This window comes from Dryobates pubescens, chromosome 4, assembly GCF_014839835.1.
Source record: "Dryobates pubescens isolate bDryPub1 chromosome 4, bDryPub1.pri, whole genome shotgun sequence".
NCBI classification, from domain to species: Eukaryota; Metazoa; Chordata; class Aves; order Piciformes; family Picidae; genus Dryobates; species Dryobates pubescens.
Genome location: NC_071615.1, coordinates 7,344,634 through 7,359,456, shown reverse-complemented (window position 1 = coordinate 7,359,456; position 14,823 = coordinate 7,344,634). Strand labels below are relative to the sequence as shown.

The following is a 14,823-nucleotide window of genomic DNA, read 5'->3' as shown; positions in this document are numbered from 1 at the left end:
TGATTCCTTCTTTTTTACATAAAAATATTTAAATGCATTTTGATTTCTCCTGTCAGTTCTTCAGAGGTATTCATCTTATTTTAGGTCACAAGGCACCAGCCCCCATAGGAGTCATGTTGTGCTTAGCTGCAGTACAGTTTGACTTGGGTAAGTAAGTTTTTGGGTTATATGGAAAAATAGGAAGTAAAAGTGTAGCTTGTATTTATGTAGGACTACTTTAGAGACTTCATAACCATTGAACAAACACGTATGTTATGCATCAGTTACAAAACACAAAAAGGTGACACCCAAAAGGCAGCTCTCATGTTTTATTAATTTTAAAACTCTGTCCAACTGTAGTACTTGAACACAGAAAGGACTCAAACCACTACAGCAGGTAGGCAGAAGGTGGAGTAGGATGAAGAGGGCACCACGATGAAGAGCACAGGCTTACTTTAGTAGCTTCATAACAGAGCTAAAAGGTGCCAAGTTCTCACATGACTTCATCCATTTCTGCACATTGGCTGGGGCAGCATTTGCACTCCCTGTCTGCTGAAGCGCACACCATGCAACAATGTCTGCTACGGTGAGTTCATTCCCCACCAACCACGATGTCTTGCCCAGGGCAGCATTCATGGAGCGCAGGACTGCTCCTTTTTCCTTACTGCTACCTTCTTTTAGCTGGAAGATGGCTGTATCGACCCAGCTGTCAATCAGAGTTGAAGTAACTGCGTTGTACTTCTGGCCAAAGAGGGAAAAGAGAAATCTAGCAATGTTCCCCTCTCCTTCAATAGGGCACATTGTTTGAATGCTAAACTTCATCTGTGGTTTTGGAACTGGAATTAAGAAAAGAAAGGGGAAAAAAAAGTGAGTACCATGTGGTAGAGAAGTTAAATGTAGTAGTTCTATGAGGTGTTTTATGTGCAACTTCATTCTTACCGTCCTTCCAAATAAGAGTGAAGCCCAACTGATATTCATGACGTGGCTGCTTTTTAGTCTGCTCTCCAAAGCATTTCAAGAGGTTTTCTGGCACACTTTTCACTGATGAATGTGTGTGAACAGCTGATAGTATTTTGTAGCGTTCACAAAGCAGACTGTGTAGTACTAATAATGACAGTGGAGGCAGAGAGGGATTTGCATTGATGACAATATCTTTCAGGGCACCATAATCCTGAATGGAAAATAAAACATTCAGCAGGTAAGACACATTCCAGGTGAAACTTTGAAGTAGTGGAGTTTTCATCTGACACCAAAATGTTCATAGCCACACCTGTATACCGGCAATGCTCAGGATATTCAAGTAATTCAAGTTTGGACATTTAGAACTTGTTTAAGCATTGAAAGCATTTAACTTGATAACACAACTGAGGTAAATTCTAGTTCAATCCAAAGCCAAAGTTAAAATTTTCAGTTAGTAACAGACAGGAAACCAACTGTCCTCATCTCAGCATTAGCCATTCTAGTTTGGAATTAGATCCAAATGAGAAGAGAAAGGATTTAGTATTTACAAACGTATCTGTAATCCAGCTGCCCAACATGAGAGGATAGCTGTAGGTTATTTGTAATGAGAGGACTTGAATATCAAGTTCTGACTGTCCCAGGTTTTAATGCCACCCTTCCAACCTTGAAAATCCACCTACATGCTCAACTAAACTTACCTTTCCAAGCATCAAATCTAAGTCTGCACCATTTGTTGTCAAACAGGAAGATTCATCAGTTTGAATTACATTAGTTACATCAAAGTCAGCATCTGGAGTTTGTATCATCTTTGAGAGACCATCGACAGCACTCTTCAGTTCATACAAGCGCTTCAGAATCTCTTCCTGGCGGGATTCAAGTGCTTGAAGCGATGGATCAGCCTCTTCCTAGAGGAAAGAACAGAAAGTCACATAAGTGTTCACTTAGCTGTATGAAAATACTCCACAGTTCACTTGGCAGTAAGTTTTGAAAGACTTTAAACACATTCAAGAAACTAACATCATGGTACGTCATGGTCTTATCGACCCAAGTTCCTTCTTTTGGTCCAATGGATAAAAAGATGCCAAGCAAGGTACCAGAGTGAAATCCTAGCAGCCACTTTACACAATGTTCTCAAAAGACAAGATCCAGAAACATCTCCTAAATGATCATTATTCAGCTAATGCATGATTTCATAGAATAAACATTCCTCTCAGAGGTTAGTGGTAGTTAATACTTCATTGTCGCAACAGGAGGGCATCTTAGTAAACATTCCTGTGAAGTTCTGCCCCAATTCTACTACTCAGTTCCTCCCATAAGCAACCTGGGTGAGGGCACAGCAAATACTCAGTGAAAGGATACGATGGTATCAATCTGAAAATGGCCACAAGCAGCCTGGAGCAATTCAAAGCGTTTCCTGACGCTGGAGAGAGGCTGAAGTATGGTAGTATTTTGCATTTTTGCCTTATTTAAGAAATAAGTAACTGAGACTGGAAACAGGGTCTGTGCAGCAAAACGAATCACACTGGAGCCAACAGTGACACAAGGCCTCCAAGGCCTCTGCTCGGCCGCTTAAACATAGAAACGGAGAAAGAAACACACTCGAAATCCCAGGAAATCCATGTGGAGAATTACCGACGGCTCTGAAATTGCTGCTAAAAACCCTCCGAAAAAGGTGAGCTTATTCGACCCTCGAACGAGTCATTGACAGACGAGGAGGAGCCAGGTGCCAGCGCTACCGCGCTCCTCCTCTGGACATACGTGGTGGATCGTGGGGACATCACCCCCGCTTCATGTCTTCGGCGCCAGAACTTCTCGTAGCCCCCGAAGGCAGACCCCACCTGGAGAAGTGCCGCCCCTGCGCGGCTGGTGACTCGCCCGCTGGGCTCCCCGACAGCGTGGCCCTAGACGCCGGCCCACAGCCGAGGCCACGGGGCTCGCCAGTGTAGGCCGCGGGCCCACCCGCTGTTCCCTCGTTCCTACCTGCGGTGGAGGCGACTCGGCGGACGAGGGGGAGCGATGGAGGTTGGGCAGGCGGTACATGCAGGAGGGCAAGTGCTCCGCCAACACCTCCCCGCCGGCCTTGTGGAAAGACCTCACTTTGTACATGGGCATGGCGGCACCCACCCACGCAGCACGCCTGGTTCCGGCCCGCCGGCAGGCCCGCCCCGCTCTGCATCCATTGGGCCAAATAGGACCACGGCGCTTTACTGACTCACCCGCGAGCCAGTGTGCGCTGGCGGCCGCCGCACAGCCTCCTTGCCTTCTTTCTATTGGCTAGCGTGAGACGGTGATTTCGTTAAGCGAATCCCCATAGGGCAAAAGGTGCAACTGCCAGTTTGATTTGGTATCCTCATTGACCAATTGGCATCAAGGGAATTGAGACTTTGTTTAGGACTGGCGAATTGTGTTCTCCAGTGGCCAATGACTGAGCTAGGGCGGAGCCTGCGGGAAGGGGGTTCTGAGGCGCATACAGCGCGTCGCGCTGGGTCCCGATGGAAGCGGCTGCACCTTGGTGAGCGCTTTCTCTAGAGTGGGTCTCAGCCTGCAGCAGTGGGGTTTGCGCTCGCTCGCACTCTCCTGCTGCTCCCTGCTCTGGCTGCCTCTCACGGGAGGCTCGGGGCCTCGCTGCTCCGCAGCGGGCAGTGCCCTAGTCGGTGGTGTGGGTGCGGCCTCCTCGTCAGTCACTGGGTTCTTAGGTCCCGCCTCCCCTCCCGACTTGATCGGGGAAGTGTGTCCGCCTTCTTGGGCGCTCCGTATTTGAATGTGGCTACGCGGTGTTTTACCTCCTGCCTCGCTCTCGGATGCCAGTTGCCCTTGTTTAGGAGGGATGGGCGGGCACGGCGCGCCTTTACCGCCTGCTACACCGTGTTTTTTTCCTCCTCCCTCTTCTCTGTCAAGCCTGCAGCCTGCGAAAGCCATCAAGCCCATAGACCGTAAGTCCGTTCATCGGATCTGTTCGGGACAGGTTGTGCTGAATCTTGGCACTGCGGTGAAAGAGTTGGTGGAGAACAGTCTGGATGCTGGAGCTACCAACATTGGTAACCTTCTCTTCATTGCGCTTTCTTAACATTACCTAGAGTTCTAAAGTAGACTTTTCTTCAAGGCACAATGCCTATTAACAGGGCTGTCAAGATAATTTCTCTTTGCAGTGATTTTAAGCCTTGAAAAAATAAAACATTTTGGTTTTCAGGCTCCATCTCGGCTCCTAAAGGATGTGATTTTTTTTGCTCTGTTGTAAGCCTTTTGGCCACCAAATAAGGTATTCAGCCTGTACAGCAGTGGTGCTAAGGCTCCGCTAGCCAGTGGCCTCAAGCTAGCAGATAGTTAAGGCAGGGTTGCAGCTTCCAGAGCTGCCAGGATAATAGCTGTTATAATTGGAAAAACTTCTGCTCAGGCAGAAGTGTAATGAGGCTGAACTGTCTGCAAGTGCAGACTCGTTTGTATTCGTGCCCTGACTTTTGACTGCTGTGGGCCTTGTGTTGTTCAAACTTGAGCTACTGTTATGTGGTAAAGTTACATCAAGTACAAAATTGATAGTGAATACTTTATATGAACATACAGAATGAAAAGACTTCACTCAATTTTGTAGATGTAAAACTTAAAGATTATGGAGCAGAGGTCATAGAGGTTTCAGATAATGGAATTGGAGTGGAAGAGGAAAACTTCGAAGGCTTGAGTAAGTTGAACATTTTTCTTCATTTATATTTGGATGTCTCTATTCAGTGAGAAAACAGCTTTAGGGTTTTTTTTTTTTTTTGTTTTTGTTGTCTTTTTTTAAAAGACATTTCCTACATTTAATAAGATTTCTAGCAAATACTCATCTTTTATATAACATATGCACAGCCTGCAAGACTTGAGAAAAACTAGACTGAACTTCTGTAGTGTTATTGTGGTTAAAGTTCTTGTAGCTTAGTCTTTGGTTTGATTGCTTATTTAAGTGTAATAGAGAACAGAAATAATTATAGATGAGAAGGTCCTGTAAATGTTCCTTTAGGTTCATTCACGTCGAGTCATCAGTCGTTGTGAAAGAGTCAAACTTTGTGAAAGTGACTGCTTTTTGCTGAAAGGGAACTGACACTGCTTGTCTGACTGTCAAATCTTCCCTTTGATAGTTCTAAATGGCACAAAATGGGAGCAGAAGCAATACTGTATGATAACTGTAACAAACCATTGCAACAGAAATATTTGCATTTCTTTTTTTCATAGAATGATTTTTATCATAGGAACTTCATGTGTTCACAATATGTGAGAACTATCCAAGACACTGCAATTTCTGGGGTGCTGCTACTAATTCAATTTGTAATCTAGTGACTAATGGTGTCCTGATTGTGTAGATTGAGTTCTCCTCAGCTGTGTTCACGGTGGATTAAGTTTATTCCTGTCCACTGTATACCACAAACAGCACTGCAGTTGTTTTCTTGTGGGGGATGAGGGATGGGGGGTGGGAAATCTGTGACCGGTACATCAGCAGCAGAGATGGGCACTGTGCACTGCTCTGAGGCATCTTGTAATGCATACATCAGTAATGCTATATGAATTTGGGGATGTAGTGTGGACTAACACATGTATCTGAGGATTTTAAAAGATCCTGTTTATAGAAAGAAGAAAAAGGAACCATTAAGCATTTAGTTATTGTCCTTCTAATATTATCTAAAATAAAATGAATATAGAAGGTATTTTGCATCCTGATAGGCACATACCAGTGTCAATTTGAAGTGAAATATGTATTTTAAATATTTTTTTTTTCCAGCTCTGAAACATTATACATCAAAGATACAAGATTTTTCTGATCTAATACATGTTGAAACATTTGGATTTCGAGGTGAAGCTCTGAGTTCACTGTGTGCATTGAGGTATTAATCTTCTTATTAGCAGAACATTACTGTATGCACAAAAATAACTGAAGCCAGCTTTTCAGTTTATCATTATTGATAAATGAAGCTTTGGAAACTTCCAGTTGCTTAATGTTAGGTCAGTTCTGAGCAGTAAGGTGCATGTTATCCTGAGTCCTTTCCAGCTAAAATTATTCTATGATTCTAAGCTTCTGAAATGATTATATGATTCTGAGCACTTGATAATTCTTTTATGTACTAAAATCTTTGCAGGATGGGACTCTCTACTTGTGAAAGTGTTTGATTCTCTGATGTAAAGTAGTGCTGTGTTTTCTAGGCTGTAACTTGTTAAAACTGTGTTTAAACTTCTCCTAGACAATCTATACATTGGAAACAGCTTTTGTGTACACAGTTCTGTGCATCAAGAATATTCTGCTGTTAGTTATGTATTAGTATGAGGCATGTGGTATCCAACAAAAGCAGACTTTATAGTCTGGAGAAGAATGAAAGTGATGAAACTAAAAATGTTTGTGTTGTAGCTAGGCAAATGTTACTTTGCTCTTTGGGTGTGTTTTTACTTGTTTGTGGTGAAGACTTGGTTTAAATGAATGAATGAATTGATGCAGATTCTGTGCCCGATCAGGTCATGAGGAATGGGTAAGAAAACACAGTGCTCAGTGAGTAATGCTGTTGCCTCTTACTGTCCTTTAGTGATGTTACCATTTCTACCTGTCACAAGTCTGCAAAGGTTGGGACTCGTTTGGTGTTTGATCACAATGGTAAAATTACTCAGCAAACTCCTGTTCCACGACCGCAAGGAACAACTGTTAACATACAGCAGTTATTTTACACTTTGCCAGTGCGGCATAAGGAATTTCAAAGAAACATTAAAAAGGTAGGGTTAGATCATCAATTTTTAATTCAGAGGAAATGCATTCCCTGCTGAATGATGCTCAGTTCTCTGTAGAATCCATTGATTATGTCAGACTGTTTCATGCTTGTCTTATAGCTTCATCACATAAGAGAGCAAGCTTCCTGTGTTCTTTCCTACTCTGTTTCCCAGTGATTGTTTTTAAAGGGGCATTCTCAAATGTTCAGGTATTGGAAAGTGTCATGTTCACTTTTGTGTGCTTTGAAATCGAGGGCTGCTGTGTTAGAGCTAAATACCCATCTTCTAAATGTGCTGTTTATTTCTAATGGCATTATTTTTCATGTATGTATATATATATTTCATTTCTAAACATTTACAAAAGAGATACTAAATTTAGCCACTCCCTTTTGGTGTTACTTGCAAATATTGACTGTTTTGTTCATTCATTTTTGTTTTAAAAAGAGAAAGTTTGTATAGATGTGAACTCTTTCTTTTTTCTTTGATAGGAATACGCAAAAATGGTCCAGGTACTGCAGGCATACTGTATTGTTTCAAAAGGAGTGCGGATTAACTGCACTAATCAAGTTGGCCAAGGGAAAAAAAGCGCTGTGGTATCAACTACTGGAAGTTCTAGTTTAAAGGAAAACATTGGAGCAGTATTTGGGCAAAAACAGGTATTACTTTTATTATTGAGAGATACTATAGTTAGGTCGACAGGTTTTTAGTATCTATTAAATAGAGGAGATGTAGGAAACCTTTAAAAATTCTAAGAGGACAGAGCAAGTGTTGACTTCTAGCACACCCTACAGGTGGAAAAAGGAAAAATAGTGCAACCTCCCCATATTCCCTTGGAGTTTCTGAGTCTGCTTAGAGATGTTCTGATGAAAAAGGCTTAAGAAATAGGGCTACTGCTTAATATCTCTCTGAAGCCACTTGTATGTGTTGTGCCAGCAAGCCTCTGAAGGTTTGTGCTTTTGGAAAATAGTATGGGAAAGTACATTCTTGCATGTCACAAGAACAAGCAATTTTAAAAATCCTAAAAATGATGTGAGTCTTAATTGGGGAACAGAAAACAGGAGGTGTTTCTAGCTTTTTCAGCCTCTTCCTGTGAAACAGGAACAGTCATTCATTAAGGCATTGTTCCTGTTTCTTGGTAGGCAGTGCTTTGAGTAATTTAAATGTTTGACTTGGTCAGCCAACTTGAAAAAAACCCACCATTTTATCAAATAGATTTTAAGGCTAATAAATAACAATGGAAGAAAAAAAAATTCTTAAGTTTAATGGTTCTTTTTTTTTCTTTCCCCCCCCCAGTTGCAAAGTCTCATTCCCTTTGTTCAACTACCTCCTAGCGAAGCTGTTTGTGAAGAGTATGGACTCAACGCTACTGGCATGCCCCAGACTCTTTATAGGTAGCTAGAGAAGTACAGACCACTGCTACCAAAATGAAAATAAAAAAGAAAACAAGGAGTTTGATGGTGGTGAATAGTATCAAAAGTAGCTGAGAACTGCATAGTAGATATAAGTATATGGTTTGGGAAAGCCCATTACTTGCTTGAAAAAGTTCATTTGGGCCTAAGATGTTGCTAGTCAGATGAACGGGAAGAGCAAAACTACTATTCCTTGTGTCCTAGTTAGTTATATATTAGTGTAGTATTCTGCTGAATGTCACCTTTGGTGCTCTTGAGTAATTGTGTGGATTTGCTGTATCAATTGTTTATACCTCTATTTTTTTCAGTAGTATTACTGAGAAATGGTAGGAGATGAATGTGAATCAGTTTACCCAAATTATCCTTTACTTTCTTAAAACGTGTACCTTTTAAAATCTCTACACACGAGATTGCCAAATAAATGCATTAATATCTGACCAGTGACAGTTCATAACTGACCCTTCTCCTGCTTTCAGAGCAGGGAAATTACAAATGCTACTTCTTTTGAAATTGGAGCCACCTACTTGTGCAATTGCCTGATTCCTTTTTGGAGCTGAACATCCAGCCTTTTGTCAGTTCAGCAACTGGGAGAGGAAATACATATGCCCATTTACTGATTCTGTATAGTAGTGCTTCTTTTAGCCCCTTATACTCTTCCATGTTTAGTCAGGAAAATGAGTTTGCTTTGCTCCTTCATTTTTCCTTATTGTTGCATTGTCATCACACAACAGAATTGCAGGCTTCATTTCTCGTTGTGATCATGGTGTTGGAAGGAGCGCAACAGACAGACAGTTCTTCTTTATCAACCAACGTCCATGTGATCCAGCAAAGGTGAGGGGTTTATTTTTCTGACATCACTAGTGCTAACTTGTTTGCTATTCTCTGAAAGCCACTGTATAAGTAGCTGATAGGTAAGTTTTTGGATTTATGCTGCAAGTTCTTGTGTCTCAAGTTTGCCTTCATTGTATCTGTGTGTGAGCAAAAGCTCAATCATACAAGATACGATTTAGTACTTCAATTGTTTTGAAGGGAGTCAAATAGCATATACTGATGGGAAGTAGAAGATAATAGTACTGACATTTATTGTTTCTTCATTCTCTCTGAAGGTTGTCAAGCTTGTGAATGAAGTTTATCATTCATACAATAAACACCAGTATCCATTTGTTGCCCTTAACATTTGTGTAGATTCCGGTAAGTCCTGAATAATTGTCAGGAACTTCAGTAAAGGCTGTAACTTCACTGAAGAATAAATTCTGTTTATTTAGAGAATACTGTAACTTCTATCTGTGACTTCCTGCAGTGGGTGATATTTTTATTTATTTTTTTAATCTACATAGAGTCTAGCTGTGGTTCCACTTTTCCCCCTTCCACTTTAACTTAAGTAATGAGAAAAAGGCAATCTTGTGGTTAGCTTACAGACAAGAAAACGTTTACCGTGTTACTGGACCAAATTAGCTTGTGTTTTGTTTGCTGAAATGTTGAGGAAGTTAAAAACTTCAATTTGCAGACATAACTGTGAATGGTAACTGTGGCTTTGGTTTTAATCATGTGAAATAACAATAGAGGGTGAAAAGGCAGAAAACATAGATCCAAGGGTGGATTTTATGTTGGGTTGGGTTTTTTTTTTTTTCATTTATAGTGCAGCTGATTTTATTTTTTTCTTCAGAGTGTATTGACATCAATGTAACTCCAGACAAAAGGCAAATCTTACTTCAAGAGGAAAAGCTATTATTAGCTATTTTAAAAACTTCTTTGATGGAGATGTTTGGTAGTGATGTTAACAAACTCAATGTCAATCAGCAGCTTCTGGATGTTGCAGGTAGGACACAATATGTGAATTTTTTTGGTATGACATATGGAAGAGAATGAAAATGGGAAAATATATGTTTTTTACAAACCCAACAATGACTGTTAATTGGTAAATGTTTCAGGGTAGATTCTTCAGGTGTTGCTTACATCAAATAATAAAGGAGGACCTTAAGTGAAGTGATTGTTACAGAAATGGCACACTCCAGCACGACGTGATTTACAGGCAGTGGTGGAAAAACTAACACAGAAATAACTGATAATGCTTGGAAAAGGTTTCTCTTAAAATACTGGAAGCAATCTGTGTCTATTTAACCATTCTTTCTCAAGGACACTTAAAATCTTGTAATTAAAATTTGAACTTTGAGTATAGTTTTGAACTTTGATTCTTTTACAGTAGCTGCAGAAATTTCTGATTCTCTTGTGAGCATATAATCATTCAGAATTGTTTTTCTCTGTTAGCACCACCTCGTTCTCCTTATTTCTGTCAACAGAACTCTAATTTCCTTTTAGCTGACACAGAATCAGTTATGGATTGAGTCTAAATATTAATTTAAAATAACTGAGTAAAATACATGTTGGACTGACAGATTTTAAGATTGAAGCCCTCTAATTATCTGCAAATCACCTATACTAAAAGTATCTATTTTGCCAATGGATTTTTATAGTGACCATTGAAGTGTAAAAGCAATTCACTTTTCATTGTCACTCACTCATTAAACTCTTTTGATAATATGCATGAATGTGCCAGTTGGACTGATTGCTGTTCCAGCTTAAAAAGAAATGACAAATTCACACAAGTACCATTAAGTTTCTTAAAGATGTAGCAGCTTGTCTGTTGGAAATTAATGCAGTTCAGCCCCATACTTAGTCATTGTCTGAGGATTAAGGGATCCTTTGAGTAGGTTGTTGTTATTTTTTTAACCTCTTTTCATTCCCTTTACATTTCATTCATGTTTCCAGGTACCTCAGAATATTGAAATACTCTTTATTCTGGTCTTATTAGGAAATTTGAAGAAGACGCTTGCTGAAGAGACAGAAAAGCCTCAGGTACAAATGCTGCCTGACTCTGAGACTGAAAAGCCAAGTTGTGAAGGAAAAAAAATAATGACTCTTGCCAGATTAAGAGAGTCGTTCTCTCTGCATCAAACACCAGAGAGTCATTTCCAAAGCCCTAAAAAGGTAAAACGGCAGCACAGCTCCTCTAGACAAGCATCACTTGATACCATTTTGAGTCCTGTAAGGACTCAAAAGGCTATCTCGACAGAGGAGTCTGAGAATTGTCATAAGATGGACTCAAAGATGTCAGTTCCAAGCAGGTGCTTGAGAAAATTAGAAGACAGTGGAGATTCTGGATTCTGTAGCACAAGTGAGTCAGATGCCGGATGCAGTACACCAGAAACTGGGAGCTGTGTCAACAGTGAAAGTGTAATTAATCCTGAAGAAGAATTCTGGAGTTCAGAACCACCACCTCAAAATGAGTGTCTGAAAACTGGATGTGGTGAGAAATCACTGGAATGTGATGTTCCAGTCTTGGGTGCTGACCCTAAGTTAAATCAAGTGAATGACTGGACTAATCCAAATACGTTATCTCGAGAAGCCAAGAGTAAAGCCAAGAGTTCTCCCCCAAGAGTAAAATGTTTTAAAAGCAAGATCTTGAAAAGTGAAGCAGGTAAATGTCCCGAAGTGAAGAATACTAGGAACTGTGTGCCCAATGTTGATGTACTAGTGGAAGTTAAAAAGAAAACTGTGCCACTTGAATTCTCCATGAAGGTTTTAGCAGAAAAAGTAAAAAAAGTAATACAGCAACAACGGAAAAGTACAGAAACACAAAATTACAGAAGATTCAAAGCAAAAATTAGTCCTGGAGAAAACAAAGTAGCAGAAGATGAATTAAGAAAAGAGATCAGGTATTTTCACCTTCTTAATATGTTGGATTCATCAATTAATAAAAATAGTTAAGTAAAAACATCATACTTTTCTTATGGAGTGGGCAGGAGGCTCACATCTACCTGTCAGTTTGGGATATACCTTTTGTTTCACTTACGAGCAGTGCTTGAACTAAGGGCAAAAGGAAAGTGGAAAATGACACTAAAAGGGGCACAAACATCATAGATTTGGCTTGATTCAGAATTGTAATTTGCAGTGTAGTCAGAGTAACAGTAAATTTCATCACAGATAAAGGGGAAATATGAGTCATAGAGTCTTCTATGTGAAGCTGAAATTCAGTGAGAGATGGCTGTGAAAATAAGTCACATTCTGCCCATTTCTAATTTTATCACCAGTGGCTGTATTTGGGGGAATTCTGAACCAATCCTGTCTTAATGATGGATTGTGTGCTGGGACACAACAGCCTCATCAGTTAGTGGCAGATTCCAGATAACTGTACTTTTTCATTGATATCCTGCTTAAATGAAATTGGGTTTGGGGTTTTTTGGTTTGGTTTGAGTTTGTGTGTGTTCTTTGCCTTTTTTTCCCCTTTCTTTTTTTGCCCTTTTTTCTCATGTGAAGTGTGTTCAGGGGGGAATAAAAGTTTTAGTCTGACACGATAAATGATGAGGTGTAATTCATAATCTGTGTTTGTTTTCTATATACAGTAAAGAAATGTTTGCAAAAATGGAAATCATTGGCCAATTCAATTTAGGGTTTATAATAGCAAAGTTGAATTCTGATCTTTTCATAATTGACCAGCATGCTACAGATGAGAAGTACAACTTCGAGATGTTACAACAACACACCGTTCTTCAAGGTCAGAAGCTGATAGCGTAAGTATTTTCACTGTTTTGACATTAATGATTTATTTGTTGTCTTCTATTCAATGTTTCAGAAGGATACCTATGGTTATGCTTACAAAAAAATTCACACTTTGAAAACAGTTAGGACAAAAGCTGGGTTTATGTGTTTCAGGAAGGAAATGTTCATGTGAAAAAAATTCCACTGCTGCAGCCATAGCTATGCAGCAAGTCAGTGACCAGATTTCAGAGTTTGGGAAGAGTGGTCATGCAAGCAGGATATTGGCAACTGCTGCTGCAACAATGAGTGCTGCCCAACCAACTTAACTCTGCAGAGTAACACTTGGAAGGGATCTGTTCAGGAGTGAGGTTTTCCTAGCAAAGCAGAGGTTTTAGTAGAACTCAGTATTGGTATCTCTGGATTGCTTATGAAACTTAAGTGGGCTGCACTGCATACATATGCAATACCGTATTTTTCTGTCTCTTCCAGGCCTCAAAATCTCAATTTAACAGCTGTAAATGAAACTGTATTGATTGAGAACCTGGAAATATTCAGAAAAAATGGGTTTGATTTTGTCATAAACGAAAATGGTAAGTTTGGGCCAGAACTACTGGACAGAAACCTTTGCATAAATGCAAGTCGTGTCATATTAATGTATCGGAGCAGTTTCTCTCAAGAAGAGGTAGTTTCCTGTAACGCACAAGTTTTTTATTGTTTCTTGCAAATCTTTCAGCTCCTGTAACTCAGAGAGTTAAATTAATATCATTGCCAACAAGCAAAAACTGGACTTTTGGTCCACAAGACATAGATGAGCTGATCTTCATGTTAAGTGACTGCCCTGGAGTCATGTGTAGGCCCTCCCGGGTCAGACAGATGTTTGCTTCTCGAGCTTGCAGAAAATCTGTAAGTACATCATTCAGTGCTTGATTTCAAACAGATCCCATATTTTCTATTGTGTTACAGGTGACTGTGTCTATATATATTGCAGGGGAAGTTTACTACTGAGTGTCAGCAGCTAGTATCTTTAATTTTGCTTGTTGTGGTTTTGTCTGATGTAACTTGGGAAAAAATTCTGGTGGTTTTTAATTTTGTTTCATACTAGTGCACTTATAAACACACTTAGCTGCATTTTGTCTTCTGTTCATCTTGTAGATCTTTCTGCTTTTAGTGCCTGGCACAGCATTTATATATTTGCTTGGGTAGTGGAAGTATTGCTCTGATCTGTGTCACTTGTCAAGATGTAGAAAGAAAAATAATCACTGGGGGATTTTTGCCTTTTCTTGCAGGTGATGATTGGAACTGCACTGAATATGCAGGAAATGAGAAAACTGATCACCCATATGGGTGAGATTGAACATCCCTGGAACTGTCCCCATGGAAGGCCTACTATGAGACACATAGTCAGTTTAGACTTGATTTCACCAGAATAAGTCAGTTTATTAACATTTTTAATTTTAATTCCTGGTAATATTCTGAGCTTTTATCATGACTCTTATTTTGAGTAAAAGATGTTTTAGCTTGTCTTCAGCTTTGAAGACAATAAAGGCAGCTCAGCAGGGTTTCATTGTTATTCCTATCACTTCAACAATATTGATGTACTGCAACTGACATGTAAATAACATTTCTTTTATTGCCATTTACTCTATTACTCACTTTTGAACCAACACTTTAAAAGAAATAAATATAAATGTTTACATATAAAGAGTAGTTGAACATAATTCATATCAAATACATTGTGCTGGGTTAACACAGCTAGCTCTTGCATGCCCCTCAACTCAACCCATGACACTACACTGATGAAGTGGAATGTGAATTTAAGTAATGTCATAAAACAAACATTAACTTTTATGTTTAAAACTACCCTACACAGGATGTATAAAGAAAATGTAAATGATACACAAGGGAATGTTTTTCTTCTTATGCTAAAGCTGCTTTTCATTAGATAATTACTTGAAGCATTAATGTTATGTTTAACTAACTGCTCTCTGTGTTTAAAGCTGAAATAGAATAATTCATCTGCTGTATTTACTTTTAATTAGCATTGTTCCCATCCGTACTCCAAACGTTTTTGTTCAGCTGATGGGGAATGGGAAAAAGCTGTCTCACCAGATGCTGCTCACTCAGGTCAGTCCAAATTCTGAGCAGAAGCAAAGTAATTACAAATATTTATATTTTAAAAAAATAATCAGAAATCTATTAAAATAAGTAGCTATGC

The 14,823-nt window shown here is 39.6% G+C and overlaps 2 protein-coding genes across 2 annotated transcripts; one reads left to right on the top strand and one right to left on the bottom strand.

Moving 5' to 3' along the window:
* Nucleotides 1–184: 184 nt before the first annotated feature.
* AIMP2 (aminoacyl tRNA synthetase complex interacting multifunctional protein 2) lies at nucleotides 185–3,086 on the bottom strand. The gene is made up of 4 exons (XM_054161320.1): nucleotides 2,920–3,086; nucleotides 1,638–1,844; nucleotides 919–1,150; nucleotides 185–815 (listed from the first exon to the last, which is right to left on the bottom strand). The coding sequence occupies exons 1-4, from the start codon at nucleotides 3,049–3,051 to the stop codon at nucleotides 430–432; spliced, it is 957 nt and encodes a 318-aa protein (XP_054017295.1). The 5' UTR covers nucleotides 3,052–3,086; the 3' UTR covers nucleotides 185–429.
* A 291-nt stretch (nucleotides 3,087–3,377) lies between these two features.
* PMS2 (PMS1 homolog 2, mismatch repair system component) lies at nucleotides 3,378–14,751 on the top strand. Its single transcript, XM_009899388.2, is given in 19 exon segments — nucleotides 3,378–3,451; nucleotides 3,838–3,977; nucleotides 4,529–4,615; nucleotides 5,690–5,792; nucleotides 6,483–6,671; nucleotides 7,149–7,195; nucleotides 7,198–7,316; nucleotides 7,954–8,051; nucleotides 8,801–8,900; nucleotides 9,176–9,260; nucleotides 9,736–9,888; nucleotides 10,882–11,785; nucleotides 12,473–12,495; nucleotides 12,498–12,541; nucleotides 12,543–12,640; nucleotides 13,098–13,198; nucleotides 13,342–13,511; nucleotides 13,895–14,038; nucleotides 14,648–14,751. Coding segments are annotated over 18 exon segments (2,625 nt in total). The 5' UTR covers nucleotides 3,378–3,431; the 3' UTR covers nucleotides 14,648–14,751.
* The last annotated feature ends 72 nt before the right edge of the window (nucleotides 14,752–14,823 follow it).